At 39.3% G+C, this 24,548-nt stretch overlaps 1 protein-coding gene across 3 annotated transcripts in view; it reads left to right on the forward strand.

Moving 5' to 3' along the window:
- The window catches only part of hipk2 (homeodomain interacting protein kinase 2), a 188,903-nt gene that overhangs the window by 59,784 nt on the left and 104,571 nt on the right, over window positions 1-24,548 (forward strand). For all 3 annotated transcript variants that reach the window (XM_008110548.3, XM_003220899.4, XM_003220900.4), the window contains exon 2: window positions 11,237-12,329. In XM_008110548.3, the coding sequence (XP_008108755.1) occupies window positions 11,237-12,329 (1,093 nt within the window). The remainder of the gene's footprint in view (window positions 1-11,236; window positions 12,330-24,548) is intronic.

Genomic DNA, 24,548 nt, shown 5'->3' on the forward strand with positions numbered 1-24,548 from the left:
TAGCAAAAGTTTAAAGGAAAGGAAGAACGCCTGCTTCATGGGAAACATGAAAGATGTTTATTTTTGAATTTTTGGCACATCATTTAGCATCTGAACAATAAGCTGTGATGTGCCCACATTATCTCTTAAATGGCTAGTGAACTGTCCAAATTTCAGAACATGGAAAAGTTATGAAAATGAAACGTAGAGTCACATTGACCCCACAGCAGCAAGCTAAATAGTGGAAAGCCGAGAGCTTTCCTCAGATAAAGCCAAAACTAAACCTTCTTAATTCATTATGACCTGTCATCCACAGTAAGGAAACCTCATGTCACATGTACAAGATTAAACGGATGCTTTGGGCGGTGGTAGTGTTTTACTTATACAGGTGATGAGCATCAACTACCATGATGACATTTAATTGGATGAAGATTAATTGGGATGAATATCTTGGGTGTTTCTAGCTGCCCTATTAGAAATAGACTTCTCTTTCTTCCTATAACAGCTGCCTCCAATCTCTGAAACAATTGGGGGACCCCTATTGAATGCAATGCATTACGGAGTTTGCAGAAGGAGCCCTTCCATTAGTACCTTTTTAAGGCCCTGGCACGATTACTCCTCAAGTTGTCTTTATTTTTTTCACATGATCATGGCAATCTGCCATCAGAAGAAGTAGACAAGTAACATATCTGGATGGATGTTTAGAAAGATCTGTATTATTTTCGTAATGGCCTTTGTTGTTGACCATGCCATTGACATTTTTTTATTCTATTTAGAAAAATGCTCTCCGCTGTTCTTCTCTTCTGTGTCAGTCTTTCTGAAATAGTTTGAATTTCAAGGGTTCCAATGCTATTATTTTCTCTCACATTTAGTGACATTTGTCAACATATGAACTTTCATCAAAGCATGCCATTCGTTGTCAACTCTACACAAAGGCTTGGCAAAAAAACAAAAACAAATCAAATTGAAGGATAGTATCATATTGGAAATTACATTAAGGAAAAGGTCAGATGTATCCAGAGCAAAATTTTCAGAGATTAGGGTTCAGAACCATGAAACAAGATCAGATTGGATGTAATTTTCAAAGTACTTCATGAACATTGATTCCACGCAACAATGATGGGGAATAGGCGTTTTGGCTACAACCCCATCAGTCTTGCTATTGACCATACCGACGGGGGTTTTGTAGACCTTCAAGGGTTTTTCCTGACAAGATTTGTTTGAACAGGGTTTTCCTTTGCTTTCCCCTGAAGCTGAGAAAGAGTGTAACTTGCCAGTGACCAAGCAAATATTTGAATCCTAGTCGCCTGAGTTGTAGTCTAACATTCAGAGCAATACACCATACTAACTCTATTAATTTCCAACATAGGGTGCATCTACACTATAGATTAATGCCATTAGAGATCACTGACTGCCATAGCTCAGTGCTATGGAATCCTGGGATGTGGGGTCTTATTTATTTATTTATCATTTCAGAAGCGAACTGAGGGTACAAGTGGTAATGTATTTGAAAACACAAAGTTTTTTTTAAACAACAATGACAACAACAACAACTTGGCATCATACTAAATGTCCTTTGACCAGTGGCTGGCCACTTCAAGTGCCTCTGGTGTTACTATAAGAAGGCCCTCCATTGTGCATGTGGCAGGGCTCAGACTGTCCAATATAATTGTTCCACTCGCATGTCATGGACTCCTTTGTAGCCCCATTTCTTAAGGTTGGCTCTGCATCTCCTAGTGCCAGCGTGCAGTCTGTTCAGCGCCTTCCAAGTCACCCAGTCTTCTGTGTGCCCAGGAGGGAATCTCTCATCCGTTGTCAGCCACTGATTGAGGTTCTGGGTTCTAACCTGCCACTTTTGGACTCTAGTTTGCTGAGGTGTACCTGCAAGTATCTCTGTAGATCTTAGAAAACTATTTCTTGATTTAAGGCGTTGGCATGCTGGTTGATACCCAAACAGGGGATGTGCTGGTGATGTCAATGCCTTGGTCCTTTCATTGCTGGCTGCTACTTCCCGGTGAATGTCAGTCGGTGCAATGTGGCTAAACAGTATAATTTCTCCAGTGGTGTGGAGCATAGACATCCTGTGATGATGCAGCATGTCTCATTAAGAGCCACATCCACTGTTTTAACATGATGAGATGTATTCCACACTGGGCATGCATATTCAGCAACAGAGTAGTAAAACGCAAGGGCAGATGTCTTCACTGTGTCTGGTTGTGATCCCCAGGTTGTGCCAGTCAGCTTTCGTATGATGTTATTTCTAGCACCCACTTTTTGCTTGATAGTCAAGCAGTGCTTCTTGTAAGTCAGGGCATGGTCCAGAGTAACTCGCAAGTATTTTGGTGTGCTGCAATGCTCCGGTGGGATTCCAGTGGGGTCTGATGAGCCACCAGTACTCTGGCAAAGAAGGCTAAAGACCTTGTACAACTACAACTCCCATCATTCCATAGCATTTAAGCATGGCAGTTAAGAGTGGTATCAAACTGCATTAATTCTGCAGTGTAGTTGTATCCTTAGACTCAGTGAATTAACTGATATGTCATTGAATATAAGCCAGATGAAAGCTTTCCCCTTCCATTAACCTAAGCAAGCTTTACTTTCAGCCCATTTTTGATCTTTCTCAAAAACCAAAATGTGTTACATGCTCTTACTTAATCATGCCTGTACTAGAATTGTGTAATCAAGATTCAACTCCTCACGTGCATAGTTGAGAAAAAGAAAGGGAATCTTTTTGGAACATGACTTTCGGATGCTGATGTTCTGGGCTGGGAAATGAAAGTAAAAGGGTTCCTCTGTTACATCTGCAGTGTATCAGGCATTCCTTTTCCATTATTAATGATTGGGTCAAACCTGAGGGATTTGGTTGTGGAAGTGGTTGAGAATGCACCTCAAGCTTAGAAAGGTTAATGCCAAAAAGGGAATGATGACTCTTTGCCAGTAGGAAGAAAAACCATCATTGTAGCCTTAGTTAGATAAGATGTTTGTGTCTTAGATGACAAGTTGAGTAATATTCCTGTGGTTCTCTGAGCTCACTGAATGTGCCTCATGCTTTCATCTGTGGTTGCAACATCATCACTGTTTGGAAAGTCAGGGGAAAGGCAGATGGAGGGAGGAACAGCAGAGGAGAGAGAGGGGGAGTCTTGGCATTTGAATCATTAGGATTTAGAGGGCTTTTCCATTGACTACATAAACATCATAGGAAGCAACCTGAAACCTAAAACAGGGTTTACATACACTAGTCTGTGTGCTGCAGTTTAGAACAGGTTCTACCTGGTGAGGCCTTTGCATTCTCATTTTTCTTTAATATGGCTCTACCTGCAACTTGTTTCTCTTGTAGCTTTCAAATCTGGGAGAAATTTGCATGCTTGACAGGTTTGCACTTTATACATTAGTAACCCAGAACGCATTCCCAGAAAGATCACTTCAGAGAGCTTTTCCTTAGTTCCAGTAGTTATGAATTAACTGGAAGGTGTGTGTTTGCTTAATGGAGCCTTCATTTGGAACAGGGAGAGATATAGAAATAGCTGAAACTTGGTAGACAGTAACACGTATTTTCTTTGCAGGATAGCATATACACTGCTGTACAAAGACAGTCTTGCCCACATTCAGCTTGGAGGCTATTTCTGTGGGTAGCTTGCTGATTTCTCTGTTTCTTTGCCTGCGGCATTTACGTATTTTACCTTGACCCTCACTCTACCCCACCTTTTGAAAGTTGGAAACAAGTCATGTAGCTCTTAAAAGTTTAGAGAAGTTGCCAGCTCAGCATGTTGTCCTTTTCCTTGGGGAAGGAAAGCAATCTTAACTTATTTATAATCCTAGGTTAATTACTATAAATTATTTAATTGACAGAAATATAATATGCATGGTGACATTCTTCTCTATATTTAACAATATGTTGGTCTTTTTATGCATTCTTTCATTTCTTCTTGCATAGCTTTAGCTGTTGGCTGATGAAGGAAATGGAAAAAAGAGAGGGGAGAGGGAGCAAGCAAGAGAGAAATGTTCCAATTTGGGATATTTATTATGTCTCTGATTTTGATGCTATTTGTAATATTACACAGGACTTTTAAAAATAAGGACTTAGAGGGTAAGAATCATTCAGGATGTGTATCATTTTTCCCCACAAAAATTATGCTTATTTATTGTACGGCCACCTCTATCACTCATCCTGACAACAAACTCCATTTCATCATTGTCTGATGAGGAAAAGCCGATCTATAAATACCCTTTTTCTCATATACAGGGGATTATATAGTCAGCCTTCAACATATGTGGGTTTAACTTTTTGGATTTTATTATTCTTGACTTTGACTAATGTACTCTTTTTGGGGAAACTCTTAAGTCCTTCAACACAATAGTACAGTTAACTTCCAATGGATGTCAACCATATAGTCATGCTGGAACACCTAGAGATTCCTAAAGAAGCGCTCTCTTAGTTTGAAAAAAAATGTATTTTTTCTCACTTTTATGGGAGTCATGCACCCCTAACCCCTGTAAAAGTACAAAGCTGACTTGGGAATGTGTTGTCGAAGGCTTTCATGGCCGGGATCACAGGGTTGTTGTATGTCTTTCGGGCTGTGTGGCCATGTTCCAGAAGTATTCTCTCCTGACGTTTCGCCCACATCTATGGCAGGCATCCTCTGAGGATGCCTGCCATAGATGTGGGCGAAACGTCAGGAGAGAATACTTCTGGAACATGGCCACACAGCCCGAAAGACATACAACAACCCTCTGACTTGGGAATCTTGCAATGATGCAACCTGTAGGACATGGTGGAAACCTGTCCCCATAGCCACAACAATCTAGCACCAAACTGGTTGCATCATCATTAGTGACATGTGAAGATAAGGCTAGATAGATAGCCATTCTAGTGAAGAGATATAAAGGAACAATGTCAAGCTATGTTCAAAATCAGAGCTTGAACAATTTTCTTTGTGAGGTACTCTAGCTTTTGGACACATTTCGGGAGTTGTAGTCTCCAAAAAATAGAAGAAAGATTTGCAGCACTGTGGAAGATTGATCCATCAGAGTGGACAAAGGGATTTTCATTTCCATATGTGCAGCCTTGGCAGCTATTTTTGTCTTGCATTGGATTACCTTACTTTGCAAATGTACCTTCATCTGGCTGTGACACCCCCTGCTGACCTTAGAACAAACGGGAACTTCATGTGACCTCTGTAAGGATTTGAAGTGGGAGGCACAGTAGGTAAAAATGTAGGCACAGTATCATCGGTACTCTTCAGCAGCCTGGAAGGCATTTCTGCAATGCCACTAATTTGCCTCTCAGAGCTATGCTGCGTGTACTTTAATGTTCATTTGACTTGCGCCGTTTGCTCCATATCTTGCCCAAAAGCTTTCATTTTGTACTACAGACAGCAGCAAGTGCTGTATTAACATGTAGCAAGCATGACCTGTAACCAGGGGTGTGAGTTGGCATGCTAAACCTTCAATTCTGACTCCCAACTCTTCTATTTTCCTACTGCCCAACTCCAAGCTCTTCATAAATAGCAAAAAATAACTAATTTATTGTAGCAAAATGATAGCACAAGGCACTTCATTACCATCATGAAAATCACCAGGTTTCTCAAAAGAATATAAAATATATTGTTTTGATTAATTTTGGTTAAAGAAAACTTCCCCAAATCCTATGAAAGTAAATACAGTGGGATATGTGGGATTTGTTTCCAGGACTATCTGTGAATACCAAAATCCATAGATGCTCAAGTCCCTTTATATACAATGCCACAGTATATAAAATAGTGAAAAACTTTTAATGAGTGCCAGAGAGCCTGAGGATCTATGAAATGGCAGAAGGCTATAGAAGGGAATGCCTACACATTATAATGTTTGGCACATGGCAAAATCAATGCTTACCGTTTGCAATTTCTTGAATATATTTCAGCCACGGTTGAATGAATCCATGGATCCAGAATGCAGAGTAAATGCAACATACTATGCATTTTTAAAAAGATAAAATACAAGTATAAAATGATACATATTAACATAATATAGTTAGTTTTTATTTTAAAACCAGAAACATTTTACATTGCTTCTGATCCTGATTCCAGCTCTACAGCCCTTCCTGTAATGTGGCACACAAGATTGTCACAGTGTGTTGAATTATGAATGAGATGGAGTGAAGGACATTTTCCTCCTTCTTTCATGATGCTGAAAGACGGGGTCCCAAGCTGATAGATGGATTTAGGAGGAACAAAAGTGTTTCTTCACATTATGTGTAATTAACTTAATGGAATTCTTCGCCTTAAGATGGGGTGGAGGCCAATAGCTTAGATGAGTCCTTTAAAGGATTATAGAGACTTTATTGAAGTTTAGGTTTATCATTGGCTATTAGGCATGATAACTTGTGAGGGGGCTGAGGTTGAGGAAGGACAACAGGTTTTGTTGCACTGGGGAGGGTTAACTCTTTTCAGTTTCTGGCAGAAATAGCAAGATGTTATTCCCCAGCATCTTCCTTTCTCTGCCTGTTACCTCCTGCCCGAAAAGACATGTTAATTGTTTGGTTTCCATTCATTATTCAACCATAGACATTGATAGATCTGTCCATTTTGGTTTCAACAAACATCCCATTTTCTTGCCCATTTGTTCAGCCAGTGTGGTTTAGTGGTTTGAACATTGGACTATGACTTTGGAAACCAAATCCCTACTCCGTTGTGGAAACCTTGGGCACATCATACTCTCTCAGCCTCAGAGGAGGGAAACAGTTAAAAGCTCCTTTGAACAAATTCATTTAAAAAATTGCTGTGGGGCAGTGGTTCTCAACCTGTGGGTCCCAAGGTGTTTTGACCTACAACTCCCAGAAATCCCAGCCAGTTTACCAGCTGTTAGGATTTCTGGGATTTCTAGGATTTCTAGGATTTCTGGGGACCCACAGGTTGAGAACCACTGCTATGGGGCCACCTTAGGGTTGTCATTAAATCAGAAACAACTTGAATGTGCACAACAACAATGTTCATCTATAGGGTCTAAATACCTTAAAGAGAACAGATTACATCTGATTTTGGAAGCTAAGCCAATATAGCCCTGGTTAGTTCCTGAGTGGAAGGCCATCAATAAAGAAGCAACTTGCAGTTTCTCAAGTTGCTCCTAACATGGAAAAAAAATACCAGGGGATAGTGGCTCTATTTCATAGGAAAGAACTGGTAAAACCACCTCTGATTATTCCTTGCCTTAGAAAGCCCTATGAAACTTATGTCATTGCCCTAAGGTGACAGGTGACTTGAAGGCACATACAGACATGCATGTTGACTTCAGCCCCTGTTTACATCAGTTTGCATATTTGCCTCCCCACCCAAAGTCGAAATGAAAATTCACATGAATTTTTATGTTCTTGCTTTTAAAAATATATCCAAGCTGGGAATGTTCAACCATGCAAATAAAGGAGGGAGGGAGGGTCAGTGGGAGGGGGTCGGTCTTCAGGGTGTTGATGTCAAAACAGCTGTTGGTTTGCTTTTTTAAAGAGCCTTTTCTTTAATGTTGTTCCTATGGAGACAGGGATGTTTGGGTTTGTTTTCTTCTCTCCCTCCCCTTTTCAGGCAAAAGGACACAAATTCCCCAAACAGAGTTTATTAATTTCCACTGGCTTTTCAGCTTTCATTTCTATTCATGTGCTTCGAAAGGCTAAGGCTAATGAGATGATCACCTTCGTGCAAGATGCATATGTTTCAAATAAGATATTGCAGTAATGTTGTTCTGAGCCACAGTCCAACGTTCAAACCCCACTATACCAGCAGGGGAATTAATGCAGTTTGACACCGCTTTAACTGCCATGGTTCAATGCTTATCTGCTGCAGAGTGCTAGTACCTCACCAAACTAAAACTCCCATGATTACATAGCACTGAGCCATAGCAATTAAAGTAGTAATAAAAGTAATCAAACTGCATTAATTCTACAGTGTAGATTTGCCTTAGGCAAGACACACACTCTAAGGCTCAGAAAAACCTATGATAGATTCACCTTAGTGACACTGTAAGTTGGAAGCAACTTGAAGACACACAACAACAGTTCCCTAAAGCTACCAGATCCCATCTGAGCTTGGAAGCTAAGCAGGGTGAGCTCTGGTTGATAAATCACCAATACATACCAGAAGAGGGAACTGCCAAAAGCATCTCTAGGTGTTCCTTGTCTAAGAAAACCCCGTGAAGTTCATGGATTGCCATAAGCTGACAGGCCGCTTGAGAGCAAGTACACATAGAGTTCTCCCAAGGTCTTACAAAGAATCACTTGGTAGATTCACTGAAATCTATATCAGGAATGCTCTACATGGAAAGCACATGCACTCTACCACTGACCTGGCGTTCATTCTTTCACTTGTTCCACGAGAAACTAGAATTGATTTTGCAGTTAAGCTCAAATCTACCTTGCTCATGAATTAAAGTGATAGTGATCAGTGGGAAAAGCTGTTGAAGAATGGCTGGCAGAGGAAGGGGAGGAAAAAAATAAACAGAATTTACAGTATTGGGTTTCCCATTATTTTTCTTGCACACTCAAACACTGCTCTGTATTTTAGCTCTCATCAGTACCTAGTATAAAGGCAATATTTATTTATATATTTAATTTATATCACAACCTTTTCACAGTATAGGACCAAGACAGCTCACATGTGTGAGATAATGCAAAATTAAATTAAAGCATTGGTTAATACAAAAGTTAGAACTAAACTGAACAGTCATATGAAAACATTAATTTAAAACCATTTTAATTAAAAAAAATTATAAGCAATGCACCAAATCCCAATTAAAAGACCTTCTGCATCAGGCAATACACAAATGCCTGCTGCTTTTTGTGGCTGATGTCTGGGAGAAACCATGAAGAACTGAAATGGAGGTGGGAATAAGAGAAATTTAAGTGCTGATGGTAATGAATGTGGCAAAATATATAATTTGTGGGACAAAATCAGGTGAAAGCATCAGTTTTCCTGTGAGGTTTGAGTTCAAGTGGTAGGTTCACACATGCAAATATTTTTGAGGTTGCAGTCACTGAATGAGGACTGTGCATGCATTTGACCCAGGGTGCATCCACACTGTAGAATTAATGCAGTTTGACACCACTTTAACTGCCATGGAATCCTGAAATTTGTATTTTAAAAAATCTTTTGTCATCTCTGCCAAAGACTACAGGTGCCTCACCAAACGATAACTCTGAGCCATCACAGTTAAACTGCATTAACTCTACAGCACCCCAAGACTTCCCAAAGCAGAATTAAGGTGTTCTTATTAGAAGCTGGTTATCTCAAAATGACAAAGACTGTAGAAGAAATATTGTTTTGCATCTGTTAGATTAATATGCAAATTGTATTATTAGATTAATAAAAATGATATGCAAATTATATTATTTACATGATGACAAATTATGCAAATCAGGAGAAAACTTGCCTTATTGTGTGTATTTATTTATTTATTTACAGTATTTATATTCCGCCCTTCTCACCCCGAAGGGGACTCAGGGCGGATCACATTATAACACACATAGGGCAAACATTCAATGCCCCTAAACACATCAAACAGAGACTGAAAGACACACGCAGAGGCAAGTTAACCTTCTTCTGAGGGGATGTTCGATTCTGGCCACAGGGGGGAGCAGCTGCTTCATCATCCACACTGACGGCACTTCCTCATTCCAGGTCGTAAATTAGTTAATCTTGCCTCCCCACTTTATAAGTGGTACCTTATCTCCTACTTGATAGATGCAACTATCTTTCGGGTTGCTAGGTCAGCAACGAGCAGGGGCTATTTTTTATTTTTAATTGACGGGTGCTCACCCCGCCACGGGCTGGCCTCGAACTCATGACCTCATGGTCAGAGTGATTTAAGGCAGCTGCTCAACAGCTGCGCCACAGCCCGGCCCCAGTTAATTTCCAGTATAGCTGTCATTGCTTCCTCTGGCTTAGGCCAAGCACCAGGGGCCATTTCATATTCCACACTGGCAAATAACAAGAGATTTCTGGGAGAAGGCATTCCTCAATGTCCAAAGAGTCCCATATTTGATATACAAATAGACATAAACTGCAGCAAAGCAATACATTTTACAAGCATTTGCTGTAATTATCCTTTCGTTCTCTCTTTTTTATTCCTCATAAAAGAGCTATCAAGAGAGGTCTATCAGCATGTTCTCTGGAAGCACAAGGAGATTGCCTTTGGCATGCATAATGAGTCCTTGCTGGCCATGGATAGATACTCTGGATAAATAATCATATAGTAGGAAGAGATTACTCACTCTCAGAACATTCCCATTGGCCACTTTAATGGGAAGACTACTCATCAATATACTGTCCTGTGAGTTGTATCCTTTAGCTCACAGCATCATTTGACCTGGAAGATACTTTCACTTAGCAGTTTGTGATGCATTGTCCCACTAGCACCCAGCTCTAACAATTTACCTCTCACAGATTTCTGGGACTAATGGGTGAGTCATTTTCAAACTGCTGCCCGTTGGTCATGATGACTTTGCTAGGACAACTGTAAATCAAGTCCATTGGACTGAAATTGCCATAGTGTTGCATGACTCTCAAATTCCTAAATACTAAAGTAAGACGAGCCAGCTGCATGACCTGTGCTTTCAATTCATTTGTGGAACAAATGGACATTTGGGGAAATTGAGCAATTTGCACCCAGATAATGCCACAAAAGGAAAAGGGTTGAATGCTGTTTGCGCAAGTCAACAATTCTAATCCAAATTCTTCTCCAGTCCAGTTTCTTTAAAAATAAATAAAAAGGATAAAAAATGTTGTCATGGATCTTCAGCGTCACAGAAATAATTAATTTCCCAATTTTCTTTCTTGAAGCAGATATAAATTCCATAGCACACAAAGCACCTAGTCTGCCTGATCAGAGGTTTTGGATTATGTTCCTAAGTAGAAGAAAAGCTCTGTCACCCTTTTCTTAGTTGAGAATGTAGTCTTAAATTACTGGTCCCAACTGGAGCAGAGCCATCAAATCAATTGCTGAATGATACATCCCATTGAGTCAGTTAGTGTCAACTCTATGGAACCTTCTTCAACTGCCTTCTACCATATATTTTTTTTAAGTATTTACGTACTTGTATTAACTGACCAATATTGTAGCTAGCAGGATATTATTGCTCTTTTGCCTTTCATGTCTTTTTAAAACAAGGGACTTTAGCTCTATTTCTTTTGGCTTTTGATGTTTTTAATGGTGTTGTCTTGGCTGTAATGAGGAGAGACAAATATGATTACCATGTGTTTTAATATTGTTGTTCTTTTTTTGTGTTGTGATACAGGTATGGCCTCACATGTGCAAGTTTTCTCCCCTCACACCCTTCAATCAAGTGCCTTCTGTAGCGTGAAGAAACTAAAAGTGGAACCGAGTTCTAACTGGGATATGACTGGGTACGGCACACATAGCAAAGTCTACAGTCAGAGCAAGAACGTTCAATCCGCTCAAGCAGCCGCCACCATCAACGCCTCTCTCCAGATCCCGAACCCAAACATCCCTTATGAGCAGACCATCATCTTCCCAGCCAGCACAGGACACATTGTGGTGACATCCGCCAACAGCACCTCTGGTGTGGTTGCAGTATCTGGACAAGCGTTGGGTGGACCACACAACCTGATGCGGCGAAGCACTGTGAGCCTTTTGGACACCTACCAAAAATGTGGACTTAAGCGAAAGAGTGAGGAAATTGAGAACACAAGCAGCGTTCAGATTATCGAAGAGCATCCGCCAATGATTCAGAACAATGCCAGTGGGGCCACAGTAGCCACCACAACCACATCCACTGCTACATCCAAAAACAGTGGCTCCAACAGTGAAGGGGATTATCAGCTGGTACAACATGAAGTTCTGTGTTCCATGACCAACACATATGAAGTATTAGAATTTCTTGGCCGGGGAACCTTTGGGCAAGTGGTCAAATGCTGGAAACGTGGCACCAATGAAATTGTGGCCATTAAGATCCTTAAAAACCATCCTTCATATGCCCGGCAAGGCCAAATTGAAGTGAGCATACTGGCCCGGTTAAGCACTGAAAGCGCAGATGATTACAACTTTGTCCGCGCCTATGAATGTTTCCAGCATAAGAACCACACCTGCTTGGTCTTTGAGATGTTGGAACAGAACCTCTATGATTTCCTGAAGCAAAACAAATTCAGCCCACTGCCCCTTAAGTACATTAGGCCAATTCTGCAACAGGTAGCCACAGCCCTAATGAAATTGAAAAGTCTGGGCTTGATTCATGCAGACCTCAAGCCGGAAAACATCATGTTAGTAGATCCATCTCGGCAGCCATACCGGGTCAAGGTCATAGACTTTGGATCTGCTAGCCATGTGTCGAAAGCTGTATGTTCAACGTACCTTCAGTCCAGATACTATAGGTAAGAACACTGAGACAAATGGAACATTAGGATAAATTGGCATCCCTAAAAGATATTTGCTGTGATGTTTTAAAAAAAATCCACTAGGTAAAGTTGGAGCAGACTGATTGTGTTGGTACTTTGTGTTGGCTGATTATGCCAAATTGGTGGTTACAGAACCTCTTTCTTGCCATCTGCCATCATGGCCTGTAGCATAGCAGGTAGAGCTGAACTAATTATTTTTTCCAGGTCACTACTCATGCAGATAATAAAGATAAGGTCAGGTCCCTCTATCAGTTCCTTATTTGAGATCTTCAGTGTCTTATTGTAGGTCAAGAAATGTCTTGCGGCATGATGCTTTGTAGGATGCCTTGGGTCCCAGTCTGGGAGAAAGGTGCCATAAAAATGCAATAAATACATTGAATTTTGTTACCATAAACTTGTTGGTCTTTAGGGTGCCTCTTTAAGGAATTGTTGTTTTTGCTATACCAGACATAACATAGTTATGCTTTTGAAAGTAATCAGCGATGTGATTTTTCTTGCTGATGGGTTTGATCAAAATACACCATACGAGTTCTCACTGTGGCTTATAAGTTAAATGCAACAGATGTTTTGCCTAGAAAGAGGCAGGTAATGGCTGCTGGTACAATTTGTCAGTCGTGCTGCTCTTGGCTGTTTTTTAAAAATGCAGATTTCAGTCACTAGAGGGGGAACCTAATCAGGGCTGGGTGAGAGTTAATTTCCAGAATGTGGAAGTTTGACAGTGTAGCATTGCAGCAGCTGATTTTTATCTGTGTGTCCTTTTGTTCTGAGAGGAAGGAAAGAACAGCCCTCTTTTTTTCGCCCCTTGGATGAGGTTTATTAAATGAAATGTTCACCTCAAGGACAATCCCATCAGTTAGAGAACAAGTGGGCAAACCAGAATCTACTGGTAGATCTTAATGTTTCTTATTCTCAAGGTTAAGCAGCAGCAACAGCTAAAAGCCTGCCCACCTCTGCTCCGAAATTAGACTGCATTAATAAAGAAAGCTTGGGCGGGGGAAGAGGGAACCAGGTGTGACTCCTTTGTGTGTGAAAAGATCAAGAGCTCGGTTCTGGTGCTAGAAATAAATCCTTGGGCTTTCCTTGTATTTAGAGTTAGCCTCTTCCTTAATTCTGCACCCTCGTCACCATTTTGCATCTTGATGATAAACATCACATTCTAGTTTACAAACAGTACACGCAGCAAAAAATGTAGTGCTATCAGGATTGAAGTCCTTCTACCTCTACTTTAGAGCAAATGTGTTTTGACTGTTAATATGCAAACAGTGGCTCACTTGTAATTAATGCACTGGATGGTGAGGTTGCATGGCAAAGGGGAGTCCATAATAACCTTTATTTGTGAACATTTTTTGTGATCCGGCAAAGCCCCCGTGTGAATATGGAATGATCACGGAGATAACAAAGGAGCGGTTTGTTTTTGTCACAGTGTCTGGGAAAATCTCTGCTGATTGTTATGTTTTGGGCTTTGAAATGCTGTTTAAATGCTTCCAGTTTTCACTTCATCAGATTTGGTTTAACCAACTCTCCAATAATTCATTGTGAGTTGAAGGTGAGGGGAAGAAGCACATTTCATTTGAAATGAGAGATAGCAAGGAGTTACCGCAATTGGTGGTATATCAAAGATATCATGAGAAATATGCATATTATTGCCTCTGCACTTTCTGATGGAAGTTGGGGAAAGAGTAGAAAGGATTCTGGTGGAAGAAAAGTAGACTCACATATGCTAGATGCAATATGTAACTTTTTAAAGATTAAAAAAGCAAAGGATTTGTTCTCATGATGTTTTTAAGCAGGTCATTAGGAAGATAGATGAGATGGCATTAAGAAAACATAAATTGGAAATTAATGTTTTAAGGGGGAATAGAAATCAATTCTGTTAGACTAGATAATGGTATTTTTTTTTTCAAAAATCTGAGTGAGAAGTTTAGTGGTGTACATTCTGAAGCAGAAGTGTTCATTGTGACAGTCCCCATAGACATGCCATCAAGAAGAGTCCAAAAAGATAGGCTGTTGGGTTGATCTATCAAGGAAAGTACTGTAATAGATTTCATTTTCACCAGGAGGAGGACTTTTTAAACTTTACTGAGTCTTCATTGTCATTCAATATCAAACCATTTCATTCTCATTTAAATTACCTTTGAGTTTGTTTATAATAATATCTTATTGCAGTGAAAAATCACTTCACCTTACCCCACCTCCTACCCCATTGCTGTGACCTACACTGAGAGGTAGAATGCCCTATAGTGGTAGCTGTCCAAATCTGAATATGTAGATAATTTTGAATGGTCTTTCAATGTTTCCACAGGGTTACAACTGTTTTAACTTATCAGGTTATTATGTTTTCATTTTATTAAAATTACTTTTACCGTTTTACATTGTTTTAAAAACAGATAATGCTGTCTTGAAGTCTTGGGATACAGGACAGGATATTTAAATGTTTATTTAGTATTAGGAGGTCGTTGAAAAATACCACACATGGTGATTGCTTGGTGGCATAAGCTTGAGTGTTGAGATTAACTGAGACAAAGATATTTCTAGCATAAATCTTTGTAAACTCAACCTACTTTATCAGTTGTATCTGATGTGGTAGATTCAAGCCACAAAAGTTTATGCTAGGAATTACTTCCACCCCATTGATTTCAAAGATGCTGCTGGATTCCTTTATGTCTTTTATGCTGTGTGGCAGAAAAAAACAAATGGGAGATGTTTACCTTCTCAAATTACTGTATCTAACTGTAGTCACCTTAGTTTACAGGAATTTGGACTTAGAATGTGAAGCTTCATTCTTAAAATGAGCTCTCATGGTTTTCCATTACGTCAATTCAGCTCTACTAGGTGACCAGACAGGAAAAGTGGGTTTTTTGTTTGTTTGGTAGGTTGTGTGTGTGATTTTTTTTTTGTAAACTAGAAGATGGTTTCTTAATTTGATTTTTTGGGTTGCCAGGAAGCCACACATGATTTTACATTGAGATGTGCATTTGAACAGTAAGCCCCAAGCTCCTTGTTAAAAGTCTGGTATTTTTTTAAAGCACTAAGATAAAACAGGCATATTATTTTTATGTTTACACTAAGTTCACAAAGTTAAAATGCATGAATGAAGGGCATTAATTGATTACGCATGGAATCCACACATGAGTGACTATTTCAGGTTAGGGAAAGTTAAGGTACCATCTTTGTAAATCCATCAGTGATGACATGGGCAGCTGTTAAGTGAGAGAATTAAAACAGAATTTACTCACGAATGCATATAGCTGTTGTGTCATTTTTGACATTGGACTAAATCAGGTGGACAAAGTGACCCTCTAAATGTTATTGAAATGCACCTTCTAGCAACCCTAGCCAGCATAGCTATTAGTGAGAGATTATTAGGTGACTCATAAACTGTCTATCATTGGGTTAAATGAGCAAATAGTCTGATTTAGTCTAAGGCCACTTCCTATGTTCCTCATATGGTTGTATGCTTTATTGTTTATTCAAACGATTTATTTTCAGATCAGAAGTCTGCTTCCTCTTTTTATTATTGGGTTTATGCATACGAAGTCAAGGTCACGCATTCATAGTTCTTCCATGAAAATCATTTCCATAATCCCTTTCACCAGACTTTTATTGCAACCAGATGGACACTATGGCATTGCAGATGTGTTGTTGGTTGCAGAATGTAAGAGAGCCTCTTCTGACCTTTAAGGACACTGACTGCCCTCGGCTAAATTTACTTGCACGTCTCAATCCAAATGGCTTGACCAGGATATAGTACAGGCATGGGCAAAATTCAGCCTTCCAAGTGTTTTGGACTACAACTTCCACAGCCTACTGGCTGTTAAGAATTATAGGAGTTGTAGTCCAAAACACCTGGAGGGCTGAAGTTTGCCCATGCCTGGTATAGTGTCATGTTCAAGTGTCCTTTGAGATGGTGGAACAATCATTTCCATAATAAAAAATATTCTGTTGATATGGTGCAAAACAGATATTGCATTATAGATTATAGAAGGATATTCGTGGTTGTGTGCATTGCAGTTGGTGATTGGGTATTATCTAGAACTTGGAAAATTCCCTCTTTTGGACCATAACCCATGCTTAGTTGGGGGATACTAGGAGTTTCAGTTTGAAAAAGTAATGTTTTCAAGCTCTGGATACGGGTAATCCGTTGGATTTATTGTATTTTTTATTGTACTGAGAACCGTTCTGGAATTGAAGGGCTGTACGATTTGAAAGGCTGTCCCATCCAAGCTACAAAGGGATCCCAACTATTTTAAAAGACTTCTCCTTTATCAAACAGGATAACCTGTCAATTTCTGCCCATTCTAACAGCTTCATAGTCCAATTTTCTGTGATCGCAGTCTTGACCACTATTGCATTTCCAATTAAAGCGCGCGCACACACACACACACACCCACACACATGCACACAAAGGCAAATTTTATGCAGACCACCATCCCCTTTGGCTTCATTTTGGCAATGTGTAAGCTGCCTGTCTTAACTCCAGAAGGCAGAGATAGACAGGGAGTGATGTCTTAGCTCCCGAAAAATCCATCCTGAGGTTTTGTTATTTTTAGTCTAGCTGTTATCTGTAGTCTGTGCATATATACTATTTCTTTCTTATTTTTTGCTGTTTGTGTTATTTGCATTTTAAAGGACCGCATGTTTGCAAGGACTTCGTAATTTCCAGCTGCTTATCTGTCTCACCTGAAGTCATGATCACTTTGCTAATAGCAATCAGCTGATATGGAATATGGTAAAATTTTTGACGTGACAAGACTAGGATTGTAACTTCAGGGAGGGAAGAAGCCATGAACAGAAAACAAAATCCTGAACAAAAGGGTTCTCTTCCACTTTTAGAGAAAATGGCCCATAACCAAAGGATGAAAAAGAATTAAGATACAGCAAATAAGAAGCATGCATATTTTTGTGTTTCTGAACAATATTTTTTCAAAGCTTCATCAGCTCTCCTTTTCTGCCTGATTCTCCAGTGGAACAGGAGCATTGCTTCTTAAACTTATCAACAATTTGTATATATGAATATGTGTCTGCTAAAACTGGGTCTGCCTCGCAAACTCTCACTTTTTTCACTTCAAAATGTTAACTTTTCTTTTATAGAGACATGCGCTTCAAGTTCTCCATCTTAGTATTACTCTTAGATGTAAAATGAGAGCACGGTTGGTCTGAAAAAATATTGATTAGTGGTATGGAAAATGGGTTCTATTGTGAAAAGATGGAGGAATAATAGAAAAGATGAAGGAATAAATGTATGTTTAGTTTGGACATTTTATGTTGTTGCTAAATGTCTTGAAGTCAGCTCTGAATTACGGAGACCCTATCAGAGGATTTCTTGCCAAGGTTTGCCATTGCCTTCCACTAACGCTGAAAGTGCCTTGGAGTATCTTATGAGGACCAGCATGCAATAGTATTATGGGAGTTGGACAATGACTCTGGAGACTAGGGTTCAAATCTCCTTTCAGCTATGGAAACCCACTGAGTGACTTCAATTTTCTCAGCCTTAAAGAAAGGCTGAGTCTCCTTTGGGAGAGATAAAGTAAGGTATAAATAAATAAATAAAAACAACAACAACAACACAATCAAAGTGCAGATCATGATAGTAGTAGTAGTAGTAGTAGTAGTAGTAATAAGGCAAACTCCATGTGTACAAATCTTGCCAAAGAAACCCTGTGACAGATTCACCTTGTGATCACTTTAAATTGGGGATGACTTAAAGGCACACAACAACAAGGCTGAAAGAGTGTTAAGGTCACCCAGTGGGTCTCCAAGGCTGCCAAACTTCATTTCATGTGCAACATTATTTAAACTATTGTGTATAAAAATCCCACAGGCTATGTGTATAATAAGGTGTGTGTGTGTGTGTATGTGTATGTATATGTGTGTATGTGTGTGTGTGTGTGTGTGTGTATGTATGTATGTATATATATACACACACACATACACACATATACATACACATACACACACACACACACACACACCTTATTATACACATAGCCTGTGGGATTTTTATACACAATAGTTTAAATAATGTTGCACATGAAATGAAGTTTGGCAGCCTTGGAGACCCACTGGGTGACCTTAACACTCTTTCAGCCTTGTTGTTGTGTGCCTTTAAGTCATCCCCAATTTAAAGTGATCATAAGGTGAATCTGTCACAGGATTTCTTTGGCAAGATTTGTACACATGGAGTTTGCCTTATTACTACTACTACTACTACTACTACTATTATATATATATATATATATATATATATATATATATATATATATATATATATGGATGGTATATATGAAAGATAAATGAATTATGTGTTTAGATTTGGGCCCCATCTCCAAGATATCTCAATATAGATATGCAAGTATTCCAAAATCTGAAAAAAATCTGATCAACATAACACTTCTGGCCCCAAGAATTTCCCATAAACAATACCAGTCCTGTACTTCTTAGCTTTTCGTTAGCTTACAGAACTGGTATGTGCCTGAGTAAATCTGTACTTCTTGTGAATAAGCTTCTTTTTTTTTTTACTTTTGCAAAATCAAGCATAATAAGATTCAAATCAGCTGGAAGTCCTATCTTTTTCCTTAACTTACTTTGCTTTATATTGCCTCATATGGTGACAATGGGGCAGAGTTTGTCAGTTGTTTCCAGCTGGTGGCTGTCATCCTTGTCTCCAAAGTGTCCCTTGACACTTGGGCCATGATATAATGTCCTAGGGGTGCTCTAATGCCAGAGACAGTGGTGAAGGTAAAAATGAGTGTCACTGCCAATTGTAAGACTTCAAGCTTCAAACTATTCTACTCTCTGCAAATGATAAAACCCACTATTTTTCTCATTTCAAAATGGAGTGATTAATTGTCAGGGGTGTTATTTCATTCTAGCCCTACAAATTTGGCGTTGCAAAGTGTAAAAGTGGGAGAAAGATGTACCTAGCTGCACACTAATCACAGCATTTTGGTTTTCTAAAAATCTACCATGTCATCCCTAAATAATGTTTTAACTTTAAAAGCTTCAGAACCTTAGCCTTTCCTTGTATGAAAAGTGTTGTAACTTTTTGATCTTTTGAAATTTCCCTCTGCGGGATGTCCTGCCTCCCCACTGTTAAACTTGCTCTAGGACATTTTTAAAGAGCAAATTACTGCACAGTCCCTTTTTTACTTGTCTTTTAGGTAGCTTCAACTTGTAATGAGTATTTTAAACAGCGACAAAAATGTATGTACAGAGGATCCTGTTATGATAGAAAATACACACAGGACTGGAAGAGGTGGAGAATTGACTCTGCATGGCTCCACTGCTCAGAGAAATAGTTGCACTGCATTGTAAATTGATAAGTCTGAGTAAAAGCGGAGAAATGAGCTGAAAATGAGGTTCATTAATATTTTTCAAAAGGAAGGTTATGGTTTCAGGAAAAGTTCAGACTACAACTTGTATATTTCTGCCGTGTTTCCTGCTGATATTCTAAATTTGATGAAAATGCGTTGTTTGAGATCTGTTGGTATTGAGCTGTCAGAAAAGGGCAAACAGATATATGGAAGAGGTTTCGAAAAGTGACATTTTTGGACTGCAACTCTCAGAATCCTGGCAGCATTTCTTAGAATATCCCAACAGGATATATAGGGGAAGAGTTTTCCATAAAGTGCCAATACTAAAAAGGCCATGTCCTGTATGTCCTGTATTACTGTAGTTCAACTGGCAGTTGGATATGGAGCTTGGTCCCCTAGAAGTGGGATCAACATGAAAGAAAGAGCCCTATTCCTTTAAAAAAAATCAGAATGGCATCAGGCAATTCTTATTTTTAAATTACACACTGTATTAAACATGAAGCATGTAAATGCAGATGACTCTTTTTTTTTTTTGATAAAGTTAGTTCAGGAAAACTTTAGTTGGAAATACAGGAGCAGGAGATACACATGGGAAAGGTTTGACCTTTCTTTTCCAGCTTTCTTTTTCAAACATGGGTTTAAAAAGAAGAAACTTACCTCCACTTGCAACAGGGGAAGGCTCTTTAAAAAGCTTCCCTGTCCATCAGGAAAGGGGACTTGCACTTGTTCCAATCTGGACCAGATTATTCATGCTTCAGATGCACACTTCTCGTGTAGTTTGACCCTTGAAAGTCAACCACATCTAAGCCAGGTAGATAACCTGTAGGTGAATGAGGCTTGAAGGTAAGGACCCAGCAGACCTGATCAAGGAAGTCTTCAGAAGAGGTTGCCTGAATTGGAGAACAAGGAAATTCAGGAAGCTATGGACAAGAAGAGCTGCATTCAGTAGAAGCACTATGAATAATCAGACTTCTCAACTGAACAAATTAATTTCTCAGTCCCTAGAGTTTGTATCCATCTATATTGCAGAATTTGCAATTTCCTTCATCAGTCAGTTTGACTGTTGATGCAAGAAATAGGAAACTGTTTCTTCTCCAAGGATTTGGACTCACTGTTTCTTCAGATGCAAATATATACTGTAGGATTCAGACTTAGGATATGGGAATGTTAGAAGCTTTCAGAAGGCTCTTCAGTATTCATCTGACAAACTTAATTCTGCCTGTGCCAAGGTTAAAAATACTGTCCTATTTTTAAAAACCTTTGTACACATTTCCTGCATTTCTAAAGTGTTATTTTTAAAAATTTGCCACAGACATAAAGCAGAACAGAGTTGTATTAATTTGTGTAATACCTAACCAGACATATGATCAGTCTATTATTTACTCCATTCCCTTCTGTTTAGTTTTAAAGGGTCAAGGAAACATAAATTATTGAAGGCAGTGCAATAGCTTTTGTTGCTTTCTCTGCTTTAGTACATTTTTAGCTTACTCATTTGACCTGCCCTTTTGCAAAATCCGATAAGATATTGATCCCCCCTGCCAGTGACTGTGCTTTGCAAGTACATGCCGGATCTATTGATAAGGGCCTTGACATGACAAACTCAAGTGTGAAGAAAAAAATGGAACACATGACTGGATATGAAAAAAACCTTTATGAAATACATATACATATCAGAAAATTATAGCTGCCTTGAGTCCCAGGTTTTGAGAAGGGTGGAGTTCAGGATCACTTCTGCACTAACTAATTACGATGCTTTGCATTCAATTTAATTGCCATGTCAACATTCTCTGGAATCCTGGGATTTGTAGTTGGGTGACACACTAAAGCTCATTGGTACAGGACTCTAAATGGTTCTCCCTAAACTGTGAGGGCAGCAGGATAACACTCAGTTTACTCAGACTTACCTGCCTCTTGGAACGGTTAATTTCTAAAGTGCCCTGCAATTTTTGTTCTCTAGTAAGAAAAAAAAAACACCTCCAAAAATGTCTCAGTTGCAAAGAGAAAGGTATAAAATCTCTGAAATTACATGTGGAACAAGCTCAAAAGGAAGCTTGTATACTCTTACTGTAGACCAGGCATAGGCAAACTCTGGCCCTCCAGGTGTTTTGGACTTCAACTTCCACAACTCCTAACAGCCGGTAGGCTGTTAGGAGTTCTGGAAGTTGAAGTCCAAAACACCTGGAGGGCCAAAGTTTGCCCATGTCTGCTGTAGACTTAACTGTGTATTGGTTTTGTACACGGGAGGCAGTGCTATGCAGACATGCCTTCAACCTGCTCTGGCAACATCTGGCATCAAAGCAAGCTAAAACTAATCTGAAATAGTCCCACAAGCATTCTGTCCTCTGAGGAGGCTGTGTGGGTCCAAGAGGACCTAATAAGTCAGGAATCACATCTCCTGTGAGTCAAGGAACTGTCTTTGGTCTCCCCTAGATTTTGTACAGTTTTTTGTTCCCAGAAGTTGTGCTCCCAGAACTTGATTTTTCACTTTTATGCAGTTTTGGTATGGACAAGTCTTATGTTAGTTCAGAAAAAGTCTTTCTTGAAACAGGAAGTGGCCATACAGAGATTTCGGTCATCAGTTGCCATTTTGGTGACATTTCTTCTACGTTCTATTCATTTTTGCCCTAAAATACAGCAACAATTTCTTCTTAATAGTGATAACATCAATTAAGGCTTTAAGTAGATACCTGATTACTTTGATGGATCTTTTGAGTTCTGTTAACATGCAGTGGCTGGTATCCTAACCCAAATTCTACCAATAAAAGGGTTCCTTCCATTTCACCATAATCCAATATTTTTTAATTCCCCTACAGCCTTATCCACTATTCAGTAAGTCTTCTCAACTCCAAAGAATGGATTTTCTTAAGAGCATATCTGGGCTGCAGGGTAGGAAATCACTCAAAGTCACTTTTTCAAACTTCTACTGGGAGGATCTCATGTGAGGATCCTCCTACCATTGAGGAGAAATGTGATTTAGGATTCTAGCCAATCCAAAGGAGATCAGATTATCCGAATTGGGGGGAACTCATAATGGGCTCTCCACATTGAATTTATTGAACATCTGGTTGCTGAGTGTATTGTAACTGAGTTGAAGGTACATGACCTATATCAGATACAAGAACACCAGTACAGTATGCTCATATACTATATTCTGCTTTCTTAGAGAAGCTGACCTCAGGAGATGATGAAATGAAAACAGATGAAGTAAGATAGATATTTTTAGATGCATGGCATTAGTCTGCAGCAGCACCCTAATATAAATCAACAAGCTAGCCCCAGTTAATAATCCTTTGGATTTAACGTGCTTTTGTATTTTGTTTATTTTGAAAAAATAAATTTTAAATCCAAAAAAACGATCATCTGATGTTCTTGGGTTGCCCTATTCTGTTGGCTAACAGCAGCTGGGGTACTAGAATAATTGAGCCAAGCAGAAAATGCATTGTTTCACTAGTGTCTACTTGTGAAATCACAGTGACAAATGAAATCGAAGAGGGAAATAGACATAACCCCACATTATACAGAACTCAGAAGTGAATGATGAAACACTTGCAACTTTATTTCAGTGGAAAAATATGTCAGTAGCAGGGAGCTGCTACATTTATTCATTTTTAATCCTAAGAGAGCTTTCTTTTACTTGCTAAAATGCGCCATTTATTATTTCCAACAGCACTCTGAATATGAATCTGTCAGTTCAAATATATATGATTAAGAAGAATGTTATCACCTAGTAAGATATTCCTGAATATTTATCTAATAATTTTGATTTAGAATAAAGAATGTAAAAATGGTGTAAGCCAGACAGTTTAACATGTGGAAAATTCACCAATGCTAGAAGATTTTACTTTTGTGTCAGTGAAATCACATACTCTCATTAGTGACATTAATGTGCTATTAATTCTTATAATTACGGAAGAATGGATAGTGTCATTGCTGTATTGTATCCATATAGTGTCATCAGCCCTCATGGCATTTTGCTGAGCAACAAACAAACAAAAGAAAAAAAATTGATCTGAGATTCCCAGTTAATGTTCAAGTAATGAGTTAAACCCACTATTAGCCCAACTGGTAGAAGTCACATTATAACATGTTGGATTTATGTTAGTACTGACTTACAATACCGATTAGCTTCTGTGGATCTTCTCTCAGGTTGGTTTAAACTATTTTCTCCTTCCCCAGTTTGTTGCAGAGCTGAGGGGTCACTGACCCTCCAGAGGTTTATGAAGTACTACTTCCATGATGCCACAGCAATGATCTGGCAGAATTTGAAATAAGAGTCCAACAACATCTGGAGGACCACATGCATCTATAATCTTGACTTGTGCAGAGTGGTTTTCTATTTATGATCATAAGAGAGCACAACAAAAATGTGTAGAGATACATTCATGAAAGACATAACTGATAAATTCTGATAATCTGAGATGTGAGACTATGGGCGCTTCCACACAGCCCAGAAATCTATGCCAAAGCAGGTTTTAAAAACCAGTTTTGGCGCAGATTTCTGTCCCCACAAGCCACACAAAACCTGGACTTTACCAGGAGGCGTGTGGCTGTATGTTGCCCTGATAACAATCAAGATGGCATGCAGTCGCCCCAAAGCCCCCTGTATTTCCCTGGAAAAATTAAACTTACCTGGCTGAATTAAGTTCATCCTCGCACCAGGAGGGCGTGAGGAAATGACTTACCAGAAGATGAGGGGGGCGAGGAGAAAAATCCCTCCTCCCCCGTTTCCTGGTGCATCATTTTCTCATGCCAGGAAGATGAGGAGGATTTGGGGGTTTGGAGCATGAAGAGGGTTTGAGGGGAGGGGTGGGTGCTCTCTTAGTTTTCCGGACTCATGGAGCCCAAAAATCTGAGATGTGGTCCTTGGGCCCAATCTACACAG

The sequence above is a fragment of the Anolis carolinensis genome, chromosome 5, assembly GCF_035594765.1.
Source record: "Anolis carolinensis isolate JA03-04 chromosome 5, rAnoCar3.1.pri, whole genome shotgun sequence".
In the NCBI taxonomy this organism is placed as follows: Eukaryota; Metazoa; Chordata; class Lepidosauria; order Squamata; family Dactyloidae; genus Anolis; species Anolis carolinensis.